This window comes from Podarcis filfolensis, assembly GCF_964270895.1.
Source record: "Podarcis filfolensis genome assembly, chromosome: 5".
Classification (NCBI taxonomy): domain Eukaryota; kingdom Metazoa; phylum Chordata; class Lepidosauria; order Squamata; family Lacertidae; genus Podarcis; species Podarcis filfolensis.
Window position 1 is genome coordinate 24,190,948 of NC_139608.1, and position 16,650 is coordinate 24,207,597.

The following is a 16,650-nucleotide window of genomic DNA, read 5'->3' on the forward strand; positions in this document are numbered from 1 at the left end:
ACTGAATATCTGAGAAAAAGCGGCTAAGTGGCTTCAGGGAAGTATTTAATGGTAGTTTCGGCCAGTCTGATAAAGGCGAGGCCGCCCCCAAACGAGCGACAGGGGCGAACTGGTTTTCTGCACGGTATCCCCTCCCCCTCTCCCCCCTTTGTACGATTCCTTATTAGGGAGAGTCCCGCAGGAAGCGGTGGCACGCTTCCTTTGCCCGATGTATTAGTCATAACCCCGCTGGATTTCCGTCCAAGATCCCCGTAAAACTCCCTAAACCCACCCCCAGGAGGCTCCTCTATCCCAGCTGGAAAAAAAAAATCCAGCAGGGTCCGGCTCTCAGCTGAGCCGTGGGAGGACTCACAGTGGGTGTACCGTGTAATCGGGCTGGTCCCAGACACTGAGCTCATGAATAATGCAGCTGCCAAACTTTCTGCGCCGCCCTGAGAGTTTTGGGTAACTTTGTTTGGGATAGTCCGAAAGCAGCCGCCGCTGCCGCCACTACCACGGCGGGAAGTACTCAGCTCTTCAAGATCCGGACCATGGGTATGTGAACGGGAAAGGGGACCCCCTTCCCCTCTTTCTCCCCCGCAAAAGATCGGTTTTCTGCCCACCCACCCTTTAAGAAAAATCAAAAACTTTTTTTTTTGCGCTCGGCCAGGGAGAGGGAGGAATCTTCGGTCAGGCCTGGGAACCGAACGCTGGCGAGACCCTCGGGAAACCCCGGCGTTCGAAATCGGAACGTTCGCGGGAGCGTCAGCGTTCCAAATCAGAACGTTCAAGCCCCTCGGAAGCTTTCACTCGAGCCTCAGGCCTCTTCTGGAATTCCGGGCGGCGAGGCTGAGCCCTCCTTTCCTCCCCTCCCGTGACAGCCGCGGCTGCAGATCTACCCCCACCTCCCCAACACACCAACTAGTCCTTTAAAGGAGGTGCTTTCTTAAGAGGGAATTGTAACAAATCTCTGCAGTTGCAGCGGGGAGGGACAGCAAAGCAAAGAAAAGAAAAGTTGCATAACTTTCCGCCGGGGCCTGACTTGGACGTGCTTCATGTGTACTCTGGAAGATCCTGCGAGATAAAAAGTTTTGGGAGGGAGGGGACGGCTGCCTTGGAGCCGCCGGGGCCTCTGGGGAGAAGGTGAAAGGGGAAAAAAAAGGGCGCTCGGATAAGTTTAGCTTTGGAAGGGTTTGAAGAAGCTTATCATCATCATCATTTGCATCTCGTGTCTCGGATGACTTTCGGGTCTCTTTTGGACCCTCACTGCAAAATACTTATTTTGTGCGACGGGGGTTGGAAACTGGCGATTTAAGAGGGCGAAACCCCAGAGATTTGCTCCAGAGACTCGACTTCCCCGCCCAAAGTTCGGGAAAGAAAAGTTCGGGAAAAGGTGGCGAAAATGAACCCTGCTGGCGTCCCTCCCCCGCCGGGGCAGCAGGTGATCCATGTCACGCAGGATCTGGACACCGACCTGGAGGCTCTCTTCAACTCGGTCATGAACCCCAAGCCCAGCTCGTGGAGGAAAAAGATCCTGCCGGAGTCCTTCTTCAAGGAGCCCGATTCGGGCTCCCACTCCCGGCAGTCCAGCACCGACTCAGGCAGCCACCCGCCGCGGCTCAGCAGCGCTGCCGTCGGAGCCCACCACGTCCGCTCGCACTCGTCGCCCGCCTCCCTGCAGCTGGGCGCCGGGGCCGGGGCCACCCCGAGCCAGGCCCAGCAACATGCGCACCTCCGCCAGCAATCCTACGACGTGACGGACGAGCTGCCGCTGCCTCCCGGCTGGGAGATGGCACTCACGCACACGGGCCAGAGATACTTCCTCAAGTAAGTCTGGGGAGGAAATAGCGCGGGGGGAGGCGAAGCGGGCAGAATGAAGGCTTGGGGGCTGCTCTTGAGTGCAGGGAGGCGACTCAAAAGAGTCAGGGGCAACGCAACGCTAGGCCTGGCTGGGACGTGTAAGATCAGTGGTGGGGAAAAGGACGGGCCTGGGAGAAGAGGACCCTCCCCCCTCAGCCCGAAGCCCCAGAGAGTTGCTGCCAGTCCGAGCGGGCAGTACTGACCTAAGTGGGGCCAAAGCTATGACTTGGTATAAGGCAGTTTCTGTGTGTAGTCCAGTGTTGAGAAAGACAGGTGGGTCTGTTAAGATACACAAAGACTAAGCAGTACACCTGAGCACTCTCATCCGGTGTAGAGTTTTGTGCTATTTCCTACATGGAAATTACCTCACACAAATCCATGTGTGTTTCATGGACTAGGACTTTGGAAACCAGGATTCGAATCCCCACTCGGCCATGTAGCTCACTGGGCCCGTCACTCACTCGCAGCCTGACCTACCTCACAGGGTTGTTGTGGGGATTAAATGAGGAGGGGGATTAAATGAGGAGGGGAAGAACTATGCAAGTAATCCTGAGCTCTATGGGGAAGCAGGTGGGATATAACCTCAGTTTTTTAAAAAAATAAATAAAAATACACAAAAGTGACCATTGTTGGTGAAGGAGTTTGCATCCGCTCAGAGGAGCTTACCTTTATCATTTATTTTCTTTCCTCCAAGGAGCTCAAGGTAGTGTGCATCATTCTTCCACCACCCAGCCTCATTCAAACACCTCCCAATTTTATCCAAGCTACAACCCCGTGTGATAGGTTAGGCTACAATGGTATAACTGGCCCCAGGTCACCCAGTGAGCTTCACGGCTGAGTGGGAATTTGAACCCGGGTTTCTCGGGGCCAAGTCTGACATGCTGACTGCTACACTGCCCTGGTTCTCAGAGCGATATCTTTGATACTTCAACCTTGGCACAGAAAACAGGGCTCATCCCCCTAGGGCCAGACTTGAATCAACTCTTCATGAACCTCTTCATGCTTCTTTTAATTCCTCTGCACACATAAACTTGAGCAGGTGTGCAAAGTTGAAACCGGGAGTGAAGGACCCCCTGAGAAAATGCCCTCCTGTGAGCCCCCCTCCGTTGCCTGCAGGGCCATTCATATGGCGGGTTTACTAGGAGCAAGCAAGAGGCAGCATCTGTGATGGGTGTGAGTCACCTTCCATTTTCATGTCCTTGTGTAATGTGCCTCTGTGGGAACATGAAAATAATGGCTTTACAACGGCCACAGCTCAGGTGGGCATCAGCACTGGTAGGGCCTGCTGGGATGTGATGTGCAAGCGAAGGCCTCTTTCCCTGCTAGGGGGGTCTCAGGTGTGTGAGGACTAGGACTAGATGCTGCTGCTTAGTGCATACTTAGGGACACTTTGGCTGAGTTGTACCACTGAAAATTAATTCTGGGCTTAAGTCCTTGGGGGTGAGCCCTGGAACAAATCAAATGCCGCAGTGTAGCCCACTGGAGTTTAACCTCTTTGGAAGCAAGTCAACGGAAACAGTACATTTGATTTTACCGCCAATATAAGTTGAGGTGCTACAACAAAATCGTGGGTTCATGTTGATGTCTCCAGTGGCTCCACTCTATTCCATTCCCCTTCCTCTCATGTTATTTCCTTGCCCTGCCTCCCAGCAGTCAAGCCAGCATTCCATACCCACTTGAGTTGTTCAGTTTCACTAGACTTCTTTTTTGAGTGGGGTTTCCTTTCCCCCACCCGCCACCGCCATTGCTGTTTGGGGGAGTGGGGTAATGGTGGACAAGCTTGTTCAATTCTTTAATTTCCCTGTTGATGTCGATGGGCAACTCCTCCTGCTCCTGGGAATGTCTTAAAAATAGCTTCTCAGAGTGAAACAGGAAGTGGCCTATCCAGACAATGGTTTTATTTTACACTTTATATGTGTGTGTGTGTGTATATATATATATATATATATATATATATATATATATATATATATATGTTTGTGTCCCTATCTTCCTGTTCCAGACACTCTATTCTGTTCTCACTCCCCATCCAGCTGGCAGGGATGTTTTCCTTCCCACCCTGCAACCTCCTGTCTCTCAAAAGTCTATACTACAGTTGTTATGGATTTGTTTCCCCCCCTTGCAAATTTTCTCATATGCATTTTGGGGTTATCTTCAGTCTGCTGATAATTGTCACTTTTGCATAAATTGTCCAGTCTTCCTTACATGAACACCAGAAGGCTCAAATCAGTATTATTAAATAGAAATAATTATTTGCGCAGTACAGGTTCTCCACTACTTTGTAGAGGCAACCAGGAAGATTGCAAAAATAATATTTAAAAGGATATTTTTTTATCTGTGGATTAAAAAAAAAGGAGTAAAGAGAGAACAACACTATTGCTGTTATTCCTAATAAATTATTTTAGATAAAGGAGGAGAGGCTTTAAAATATGTCCCGAAATATACCAGAGAAGGAGCTAAGGTTGACCCTAGGAGCTCCTGGCCTGTTTCTAACTGTGTGCTAAGCCATGGTTTAGTGCAACCTGGACAAACCATAAGCTGTTAACCATAGGGCATACCTTGGCTATACTGTAGTGTGTGGTTAGTCTGGAGAGAGTTAACCCATCAGCTAGAATTGGCTCGCTAGGTGGAGTGGAGTTGCTATGCTAGCTTTCTGGCAGGAGAGTTGATGTTGCTTATCAGGAGAGAGGAAGAGGGAGGTCAGTGCAGTGCAGCGGCACTGGCAGGAGCACTGGGTTGGCTCTGCTGGTGCATTTGTGCTGCACCAACCATCCCATTTCCTTGCTGCTCTCTGTGCCAGTAAGCAACAGCGACCCACCTGTCTGGATGCTAGTGTGATGGCTCTTTCCCACCTGGAAAGCCATTTCTTCCACCAGCCCAGGTTCGGATGACAGGCTAGGCCAATCCACGGCTTGGCTCAGCACAGCACAGCACCAAAATAACCAGGGCAGAGCAAAACAGCTGCAACCTGCTCTCCCAGAGACTGTATGCCTGCAGTTTTCCCCTAGCATCACCTGCAAACAAGGCCACAGTGTGATGGGAAAATGGATGAAGGGGCCTTTCCCAAAGCCATCTGTGTGTGGGTAGGGAAACAGGAATTTAAAACATGGGCAAGCTGTATGGCCTTCAGGGCCTGTGTGGGCCCCAAAGTCAGTTTACACATTGAGATAAACAAACATGGGAGGAACATGGTTATAGAGAGCATCGTTATGCTGCAGTGAGGGAAAAGAAGGGTGAGATAAGGAAGGGATGAGAGGAGTACAGCTTGAATCGCACCCTCGATGCTAACACGTTGCTCAGAAGTAAGTTGCTTTGAATTCCATCATGGAACAACAGACTGTTGTTCACATTAGGTGTTGTGAAATCAAGGGTCCTTCTGGGCTGTGGGGGATGCACACCATAATTCAGCGGTAGAGCCCATGCTTTGTATGCAGTGGGTCCCAGTTCACTTGCTGGCCTTCCCAGTTCAAAGGACATTGGGAGGCCAATGATGGGAAAGGCTGGAGAGCCCTGCTAGTCTGAGCTAGTTCCCGCTCCACAGGTAAAGATATGGAGCTCACTCGCAAGTTGTAGTGATGGCCGCCAACTTGGATGGCTTTAAAAGGTAAAGGTAAAGGGACCCCTTTACCAGGTCCAGTTGGGGCCGACTCTGGGGTTGCGGTGCTCATCTCGCTTTATTGGCCAAGGGAGCTGGCGTACAGCTTCCGGGTCATGTGGCCAGCATGACTAATCCGCTTCTGGCGAACCAGAGCAGCGCACAGAAACGCTGTTTACCTTCCCGCCGGAGTGGTACCTATTTATCTACTTGCACTTTGACATGTTTTCAAACTGCTGGGTTGGCAGGAGCAGGGACTGAGCAACAGGATCTCACCCCGTCGAGGGGATTCGAACCGCCGACATTCTGATCGGCAAGTCCTAGGCTCTGTGGTTTAACCCACAGCGCCATACACGTCCCTTTAAAAGAGGGTTCGACAAATTCATGGAGGTTAAGGCTGTCAGTGGCTTACCAGGCATGATGGCTTTATTCTGCCTTCACTGTTAGTGGAGGTATTCCTCTCAACGCCAGTCGCTGTGCATCACAAGTGTGGAACATATTCTTGCGCTTGGCTGCTGCTTGTGGACTTCCCACAAGCATCTGGTTAGGAAGAGGAAGCTAGATAAGATGACCCTTTGGCCTGACCAAACGAGCCGCTGCTTATATTTTGGACTACAACTCCCATCATCCCTGACCTTGCTAGCTGGAATGGATGTGAGTTGTAGTCCACAAACACCAAGAGGGCTCCAGTTTGGAGAAGGCTGGTTCAGTAACTTGGCTAGATGGATTCACAGGCCAAAACAAACAAGATGAATTTTAACAGGGAGAAATGTAAAGTATTGCACTTGGGCAAAAAAAATGAGAGGCACAAATACAAGATGGGTGACACCTGGCTTGAGAGCAGTACATGTGAAAAGGATCTAGGAGTCTTGGTTGACCACAAACTTGACATGAGCCAACAGTGTGATGCGGCAGCTAAAAAAGCCAATGCAATTCTGGGCTGCATCAATAGGAGTATAGCATCTAGATCAAGGGAAGTCATAGTGCCACTGTATTCTGCTCTGGTCAGACCTCACCTGGAGTACTGTGTCCAGTTCTGGGCACCACAGTTCAAGAAGGACACTGACAAACTGGAACGTGTCCAGAGGAGGGCAACCAAAATGGTCAAAGGCCTGGAAACGATGCCTTATGAGGAACGGCTAAGGGAGCTGGGCATGTTTAGCCTGGAGAAGAGGAGGTTAAGGGGTGATATGATAGCCATGTTCAAATATATAAAAGGATGTCACATAGAGGAGGGAGAAAGGTTGTTTTCTGCTGCTCCAGAGAAGCGGACACGGAGCAATGGATCCAAACTACAAGAAAGAAGATTCCACCTAAACATTAGGAAGAACTTCCTGACAGTAAGAGCTGTTCGACAGTGGAATTTGCTGCCAAGGAGTGTGGTGGAGTCTCCTTCTTTGGAGGTCTTTAAGCAGAGGCTTGACAACCATATGTCAGGAGTGCTCTGATGGTGTTTCCTGCTTGGCAGGGGGTTGGACTCGATGGCCCTTGTGGTCTCTTCCAACTCTATGATTCTATGATTCTATGATTCTATGATTCAGTCTGACCTGATATAAAACAGCTGCCATGAGGCCGGGTGAAGCAGCTGCCTCAGGTGGCAAGTTGCAGGCGCAGCAGATTCTGATGTAGATATTTCTTCCCGCCTTGTTCCTGATGTAGATCTTCACTTGCCCCTTCTTTCCTGGCGGAAAGCGGGGTGCCATTTTGTGGCTCCCCCCCCAAATGTCATGGGCCAGCCCTGCTTCCTGTATTTCTGTACTAAAGACAAATGCTACCAGCCATTAAGGATTTCTGCAGTGCAAGGAAATCTGGATGTTAGTAGACAAAGTTTCTTAAAGAAGGGCGCTACCACTTAGGTGACTGAATAGGAGGGGTAGAAATTACTGAAATGTTTGCACTGTTGGTTCCCTCCTCCCTTTCTTTTTGATTTTCCAATCATCTTGACCGTGAATTCCGGATAAAGTGAAGTAGGGTGCTGCAGTGAGATTTATTGGGTGAGATTTCTCTAGCAGTGGCTCTGAACCTCTGGAGTAACAAGATGAGCCTATGCTGATGCACACAGATCAGTGACTGCTCATAATATGACCATTCTTGTCGGATTTGACAGCACCAGCTCCCTGTTTGGTGCTGCATACATGGTCCCAGAGGGACGCGGGTGGCGCTGTGGGTTAAACCACAGAGCCTAGGGCTTGCCGATCAGAAGGTCGGCGGTTCGAATCCCCGCAACGGGGTGAGCTCCCGTTGCTCAGTCCCTGCTCCTGCCAACCTACCAGTTCGAAAGCACGTCAAAGTGTAAGTAGATAAATAGGTACCACTGTGGCGGGAAGGTAAACGGCGTTTCCATGCGCTGCTCTGGTTTGCCAGAAGCGGCTTAGTCATGCTGGCCACATGACCTGGAAGCTGTATGCCGGCTCCCTCGGCCAGTAAAGCGAGATGAGCGCCGCAACCCCAGAGTCGTACACAACTGGACGTAACAGTCAGGGGTCCCTTTACCTTTACCTTTTTACATGGTCCCAGATTTGTGCTGGGATCTGTGTGTGCACTTCTAAGTGACCCAGATACATACCCTGTACCACACAGTGTGCTTTTTTTTACTTGTGCAGCTCCTTTCCAAGCAGAGGATGTGTTGAGGAAATCTGCTTTCCGCCTGTGCATCGCTCTTGCCAGATGGTGGGCATTTGTGGTAGTCTGTCAGCATTTGTCAGTGCTTTGCGAGGGGATGATTTCAAACTCTGGAAACAAATATCCTGAGCGTGATATTTCAAGAATACATTTGCTAACTCCCAAGTGTGCTGTCGAGAGTGTTTTCTCATTGTATCTCCCAAACTGGATTGCTACGTTAAAAGTGTCTTTTGCATTTACTGTGCGTATTTTTAAAAATACAAATGGCAGCCACTGGGGAACTGATGTTGATGATCAAAGTTGCAGCTGGCAGGGAGATGAAGTTTAACTATTCCCTCCCCTGCTGTGGTCCTGGGAGAAATTGCCTCTCCGGAGCTGCTATTTGCATTGGGAAATCTCCCCTCAGTGCAGCTGCCATTTGCATTTTAAGTGCACATTAAATTAAAATACATGTTTAATGTTGTGCTGGCTCCATGTAACTGCCACACCTTGTCCTCCAGGGCTGCTTTGGGTGCTTGAAAGACCCCTGTGGGAGTAGAATACAATGACATCTGGCCTCTTGAGTAGAAAGAGTTGGCTAAGATGCAATCCTATGCATTGTTACCTGGAAATTAGGGCCATTGTGCACAGTGGGATTCACTTCCAAGTAAATATAAGGAGGATTCATTGGTTATTGTTGTTTTCTCTCTCAAAAATAATGTTCATAGTGTCATTCAACAAATGTTTCTCCAGGACTATTTGCAAAAAAGAAGCAAGTGCTTCTGTTGAAGGGTAGAAGCATCCAAACTTGATGTAGACAGATAAGATAAGATAAGATAAGATAAGATAAATTTATTGTCATTGTCCGTATATACACAGTATACACAACAACGAAAATCAAACACCCCCCCAAAGACCGGGTTCACATACACATTTACACGTATCTCCAACACTCTCATCCTATTCAGACATAATCTATAAAACATAACATAATCCAGAATATAGCATAACCTATTTAAAGGCATAACATAACCTAAAACCTATCTCATTCCTTCCTACTCCCTGCTTGCTATTTCTTGCAACTGGCCCTGAGATCATTATTTAGTACAATCAGAGCTCTTGGATAGAAACTATTCAGAAGGCGTGTGGTTCGTGTTTTCATTGTCCTATATCTTCTGCCCGAAGGCAACAGTTCAAAGAAGTTGTGAGCAGGATGGGTGGGATCTCTCAGGATATTGTGTGACTTCTTCAAAGTGCGAGACGTGAAGATCTCATCCAGGGTTGGTAGTTGGAGCCCAATAACATTCTGGGCAATTTTAATTATTCTCTGTAAAGCTTTTTTATCCGTTTCGGAGCTGCTCCCATACCACGATAATACACTATAGGTTAAGACACTCTCGATGGTACTGTGATAATAGGACAGAAGTAGGTGCTGAGATAGATTCAGTCCCCTGAGCATTCTCAGGAAATACAACCTCCCCTGCACCTTCCTCACAACCATATTAATATTTGCAGTCCATGAGAGGTCCTCAGAGATATAAATGCCCAGGTATTTAAAACTACCAACCCTCTCCACCTCCTCGCCATTTATGTACAATGGTAAAAGTACACTTTTCTTTCTCCTAAAGTCAATTATGAGTTCTTTGGTTTTTTTGGTGTTAAGCATAAGATTGTTTTCTTTACACCATTGAATTAACCCCTGTACTTCTTTCCTATAAGCAGTCTCATTGTTCTCACTAATGAGCCCCACCACTGTTGTATCATCCGCAAATTTGATGATTGTGTTGGACTTATACAGTGGGGTGCAATCAAATGTGTACAGGGAATAGAGAAAGGGACTTAGCACACATCCCTGAGGGGCTCCTGTGCTTAATACTAGAGTAGAAGAATAGTAAGGTCCCATTCTCACTGTCTGCGGCCTATCAGTCAGGAAATTCCTTACCCACAGACAGATCTTCTGATGTATACCCAAATTGGTCATTTTAAGAAATAACCTGTCTGGCAGAATTGTATTGAAGGCAGAACTGTAGTCCACAAACAACAGCCTTGCGTAGGTTCCCTGTCGTTCTAGATGACTCAGCACAGTATGGACAGCGATGGAAATAGCATCATCAGTAGATCTGTTTCTTCTGTATGCAAACTGGAACGGGTCTAGAGTAGATGGAAGACCAGCCTTAATATGATCTAGCACCAATCTCTCAAAACATTTCATAACGACAGATGTTAGAGCTATTGGTCTATAGTCATTGAGAGATACCACCACTGACTGCTTGGGGACTGGCACTATAATCGATGTCTTCAGGCAGGTAGGGACAGAACCCTGCAACAGGGATAGGTTAAAAATATCCGTAAATACCCCAGCTAATTCTGCAGCGCAGTCCCTAATAACCCGTCCCACGATTCCATCCGGTCCAGCTGCCTTCCTACTGTTAATGCTCCGAAAGGCACGTTGTACGTCAGAGGTCTGTAATAAAAATGGTTGTCTATCAGTAGTAGTTTCTGATGATGTGCTGGTAGCCAATGCTGTAGTGACGGTAGTTCCAGTTCCCACCTCAACCACTCTGGGATGGCTATTATTTTTCAATAGTTTTCAATATTCAGAACCAAAGTGTCTTGTGGCAATTTTAAAGATTTACAGCATAATCATATCTACTCAGAAGTAAGTCCTGTTGACTTCCATAGAGCTTACTCCCTGGTAAGTGCAGTATACACACTTTCCCGAGAGTAAGCATCATTGCTTCAAAAATGTATATGACTGTACTGTAAGAAATTTATTGTGGCATGGACCAGTGGCTGCTTCATCAGATGGTAATGAAATCCAAAAAGTACATGGTATCGATCAGAGCACAAAAAGTGTGCAAAATAAAGCACAGCGAGCATTCGACTTCCCTGTTCACTTCCCCCCATGCCCTAGCACCACTGTATATATAAATTTCTTCCAGCTGAGAATAAGGCATCAGGCATCTAATGAAGTGGATTTGTACCATCGGAAATGTGTTAGTCTTTAAGGTGCTGCAAGACTCCTGCTTATTTTTGTTGCAATAGAATAATTCTGCTACCACTCTGGATGTTTTCTCCAATGGGAGACAAGCTCCCACTGGAAGAATCAAGAAGTGGTGGAAACAACAACAACAACGGCCATTCTGGATGGCTTCCAACACATAAAACATGAACTCATGCTGTTTGAAGTGGTTGGCGTACAACACATTGGGATAGATCCAGTGGTGCAGCATAATCATTTGCATGCTTACTCAGTAGTAAATTCCTCTGTGTTTAATGAATCTGACTCCCTATTAAGTGTGTTTAGGACTTGAGCCTAAGTTAGTTGAAATGAATGAATCAAGTTAGGTCTGACTAACAGTACAGTCCTAACTGTGTCTACTCAGAAGTAGGTCCTACTGAATTCATTGAGGCTGGCTCCATCAAGTGGGGTTAGGTTCGCAGTCTCGGTCGCCTCTGAAATCTATAGGCGTCAATTTTGCTGAACTCAACAGTGCAAACCAGTGCAGGTCTACTCAGAAGTAAGCCCCATTGTGTCCCGTGGGACCTGTTCTCAAGTCTGTGTGCATAAGATCCAACCCATTGGCCTTGAAAAAGGTTTTAAAGGCTTGTAAAGCAATTTGTGTTTATATTAGGACACTGGTTAGTTCTCAAATGGTATATATTTCCACTTGCAAATAGAAGAAAGTGGAGCTGGAACTTTGTACTGACAATAAGTCTTGCTTTGCTTTGTTTACCCGGGACCAGCTGTGACTTATAGAAATCACAGTTTTGCATGTCGGTCCCTGTGGAGATTTTTTGGCGATGACTGTAAGAAACTTAAGTAGCCCCAGGACCACCCTAAACTGTAACGCAACACCGGGTCTCAAAAGTGGGGGGTGGAAAACAGACTTACGACAAAGCTGCATGTGTTTACCAGGAACGATTCTCCATTGGTATTGGCTGTACTTGGCTGGAGATGTTTAGATATTTAACAAACCTTGAACAGTCACTGGTAAAACAATAGTGACCGGCAAGAACTGGAGGAAAACAAGATTGTCATTACATTTGGCTTACCTGACGCAACTCCAAAAGTTGCAACTTGTTTTACATTCAAGGGCTGGGAGCTCAGTATTGCCTCTGGCCCCCTTTTGAACATGGGAAACTTGGAAAGGGGTGGTTAACACACCTGAAGAAAGGAGACCTGGAAGATCTAGGAATGGTTGGATTAAAATTTCCCATCCCAACTTTATTAAAGACATAATTGATCCAAATGCTTTCTTATGCCAGCCCAAAATATTTACACAAGTTTTCAGTAGAAGGAAATCACTGTCAGAGTGTATTATAACTATATATATATAGCATTCTGCAAAGGTCACAGAATTTTTGCTTCCTGAGAATCTCAGTTTCCTTTTTTTTTAAAAGCAAGTATCTAGTCTGCAAGAGTGTGAAAACAGCCTTGTACAGCGAAAAAAGAAATTGACAGTGCACATCTGTATTTTAATTGACTACTATGTGTGCATTTCATCAGAATGTTTGCCAGTCAATGAAACAAAAACATCATTGTATAGTTAGTCTCAAGTTATAGTATTACAATTTATTTATTTACGGCTATTAGCCCATAAATCAAGTTATAGTAAACATGTATACATTAGAATAGCCTCAGAATGACATCTTACCCAGATTTTGTGGCCCGTATAAATGTTGCAAATTGAACACAGTTCCTTTTAACATTGTTTTGCTTAATCTGTTTTGGTTTGAAGTACTGAGGTACCTTGGTACTCGAACAACTTGGCTCCCGAACAAATCGGCTCCCGAACGCTGCAAACCCGGAAGTAAGTGTTCCGGTTTGCAAACGTTTTTTAGAAGCCGAATGTCCAACGCTGCTTCTGCTTGAGTGCACGAAGCTCTTGCATCCAACTGGAAGCCACGCCTTGGTTTTTGAATGGTTTCGGGAGTCAAACGGACTCCCGGAATGGGTTAAGTTTGAGAACCAAGGTACCACTGTACTGGTTTTAAGCTATAAAGCCTGAAACTGCTTGGTAGCCAGCAAGTGACCTGGAAGATCATCTCCTGCCACTTGTGTGTGTTCTGACCTTAAGATCCATTTTGGAAGCCCTGCCTCACCACATGGTGAGCCAGGTAGCTACCAAAGCAAGGGCTGTTTGGCTAATGGAACACCCTTTGTAAAAAATAAAATAAAATAAATTATTAGTTTTCTTAACATATCGTTTCCAACATTCATATAACATAATATCTTATACAATATTTTTGACTACTGTCAGATCCTCTGGTGATTTTCCGTTTATTCTGCATTTCCGAATTTTTCTATTACTCTTAATTATCATTAACGAATAATTTTCTTCATGGTCTTTTTTGCAATATTTCAAATAGTCCTCCTTACAAAACTTCTTGCAACCCTACTAGCGGAATCTGTTCATTACAATTACTTTTCAAATAGTTCGTGTATTTACTCCAGTCTTCTGAGAATCTCTGGTCCCGCAGGTTTCGAATCCTTGCTGTTAATATATCTAGCTCTGCATAGTCTGGCTAGTGGCACCCCCAACAATGGAATACCCCAGAGAGGCTCACCTAGTCAGGGGCGGAGGAAGGGGGGGTGCGTTGGGGGGGATCCACTCCGGGTGTCACCACTGAGGGGGGTGACAAAATGCTGGGCAGCACTCACCGCAGGGCCTGCAGCGCGACCGAGCCACACATCTCTCCTGGCTCAGGCGCGCGCAGGCTCCGCGTTGTCCCAAACTGTCCGCCCGCCGCCTCCCTCTCAGCTGTCCCAGGCGCCCAATCGGCTTGCTCTGCCGCTGCACCTAGTGTTTCTCTCTGGTCTTTGGGGCACCAGTCAAATACCTTTTTCTTCACCCCCGCCTTCTAATTGTATGTTAGGCACCACAGCCCGAGGTGAATTTAAAGTAGCCTAATCTGATCTGTAAACTGTTTTGTTGCCTCTGTGCAAAGAAAGCCCTTCCCCACTTCCAAGGACTGCATATTGGTTTAATGATCATGCTCTGTGCTCCTAATATTCTTTTTTTTGTAAGATGCCCGAGGATACTTATTGATGGACAGCTATTTACATTTAAACAATGCATGTGTTTAATAACCAACAAAAATATATTCATAATGTTGCAAGAAGGAACATAATATTGCAAGAAGCGGGGAGGCGACTTTTTATTTCCCTTTTGCATGCTTGAAATCTTTTTCTGTGGGTCTGTATAGGAATTTGTTCTCTCCCCCCCCCCCCACCAATTTTACCTTCCTGTGACAAGGAAGGGTGTGAAGCAGCAGAAATGTCCCGGTTTTGCCTCAAGCAGTTTCCAGACATTGCTGCTCCTGTGGTTGGGAGTTGTCCCTCTGTCTGAATCTGCAGGGCAGCTTGGCAAAGGAGTCCGTGGCTTGTGGATTTCTGCCACAGCGGCTTCCATGCTTCTGGAAATGTTGGCAGCTGAGTTTTGTGACCGAGCAGCGTGTTGCTCCTGTGAATGTAGAGCTTGGTATGACCGCCGGAACTGCAGAAATGCTTGCCAGTATAAAGTCTGGAAATGGCCTTTGGTTGCAGTTCAGAGGCTCGGCCTGTTTGCTTAAATTCTGCCAGTCTCTCTATACAAGATCTCATGTAGCAGAGGGCTTCAGTCAGTCTGTACTGCAGATCTACAGTGGTACCTCAGGTTAAGTACTTAATTCGTTCCGGAGGTCTGTTCTTAAGCTGAAACTGTTCTTAACCTGAAGCACCACTTTAGCTAATGGGGCCTCCTGCTGCCGCCGCGCTGCCGGAGCACGATTTGTGTTCTCATCCTGAAGCAAAGTTCTTAACCTGAAGCACAATTTCTGGGTTAGCGGAGTCTGTAACCTGAAGCGTATGTAACCTGAAGTGTATGTAACCTGAAGCGTATGTCACCCGAGGTACCACTGTACTGGGTTCTTTAGAAGGCCTGTAGAAGCAAGGCCTAGACTTGGAATTACAGAATGGTAGAGTTGGAAGGGATCCATTATCTAGCCCGCCCTCTGCAATGCAGAAATCAAAACATTCCTAGCAGATGGCCATCCAATCTCTGTTTAAAGACTTCCAAAGAGTACACCACCTCGAAAGAGAGTCCATTCCACTGTCAGACACACACACCCATTTTTGCATTGTGAGGAACCAGAATCTCCAATAAGAAAAGCTGATTGCATACTGTTAAGAGGCCTTTGTCCCCCTTTTTAAAAATTACTTCCAAGGTCCTTGAACTTCTTGTTATTGCACCTTAAAGAAAAGTTGACTTTCTGGTACTTTAAAAGTATTTTGTCCCTGAAAAGCTGCTTTTCTGGTAGTCCTAAGTACTCTTCCCATCTTACACTGGCGTTTAAAGGTCATCTTGATATATCTTGCAAACTAGCAGGAGTACATTGCCTTGGTTGCATTCAGGGCTTGTATAAACATGTAGCTTCAGCAGGAGTGGTCAAGAATAATAGAGCAGATGAGGCACTAATTCAGCTTAGCTCGGTTTCCTAAAGGCATGTTTTAACTTGGGGTAGCGGTTGTAATACTGAGGGTGAGCAAACGCACAACTTTTAACAGCCTCATCTCATTTCCTTGCTTTACCTGCAAATCCCAAGGCAAGTCTTTGAAACAGTGTACAGTGTCTGTGTATGTTTACTCACATGTAAGCCCCATTGCATCCTGTGTAGCTATGCGTGGGATTGCACTGCACATTTGCTATTGAGTGTTGTCGTAAAAAGGCCAATTTTTGATAAATGTGATTTTTTTTAAAAGGTATGTTCAAAGCAGTATTAGCAACTGGGATAGAAAAGCTAGGAGCCAAATGGCTTCTGGGACCTGGGCTGTGGGTGCCAAAACAGAATGCCAGGCCGTCACGGGGGGGGTTGGGGTGGTCAGCAACACTTTTTATTTATTAATTTCATAAGCATGAATTAATCCACAATACACATAAGTGATACGTTGTTAATATCACATTTTTAATAGAAATTGTTCATACATGTTTAATTTGGTGTTTACAATAAAAATATTGGTACCGTACTTCAGTTTTCAAAACACTCTACTCTTTCTTGTTATACCCTTTAACACAGTGTTTCTCAAACTTGGGTCCGCAGATGTATATTGTCTATCCTTAACATATACTTCGGGCCTTCAGAGCACATACATTTCAGTGATCCTTAAGTGTCAGCCAGGCGCAAAAAAATGGTAGATGGTTATTATTATTACTACAAAGTAGGCTTCACCTGATCCTGATGAAGACTCCATAAAATGAGATGCTTCTAATTTCTCTTGAGGCTCTTGCTAAATCCAATTGCCGGCGCTTGGACATGTTGCGATAATACAGTACAGGGCACCTCCTAGCATCCAATCATACGTGCGAACCTTGGAAAAAGCTGTATATGCAGCAACGTGTTGAGGCAGATATAATCAGGACTTCGTATAGTAAAGCAATTGTGTTTTGTATTTGCTTTTCACTTATACTTAAGTAATCATTGATTATGGGTGATTATTAACTTAAGCTGCTTTGTGCCTGGCAACAGATTGAATGGTGGCATTCATGATCGTGGGTAGGAATGTATGGAAGACGGTATGGAAAACAGGGTTGCCATATATCCAGGAATTCCTGGACATGTCCTCTTTTGGGGGT

At 46.3% G+C, this 16,650-nt stretch overlaps 1 protein-coding gene across 1 annotated transcript in view; it reads left to right on the top strand.

Annotated features, from left to right (window-relative positions):
• Positions 1-247: 247 nt before the first annotated feature.
• Positions 248-16,650, top strand: part of WWTR1 (WW domain containing transcription regulator 1) — a 91,418-nt gene continuing 75,015 nt past the window's right edge. Inside the window, exon 1 of the mRNA XM_083613502.1 lies at positions 248-1,806. Coding sequence (XP_083469628.1) covers positions 1,382-1,806 — 425 coding nt within the window. The 5' untranslated portion in view covers positions 248-1,381. The remainder of the gene's footprint in view (positions 1,807-16,650) is intronic.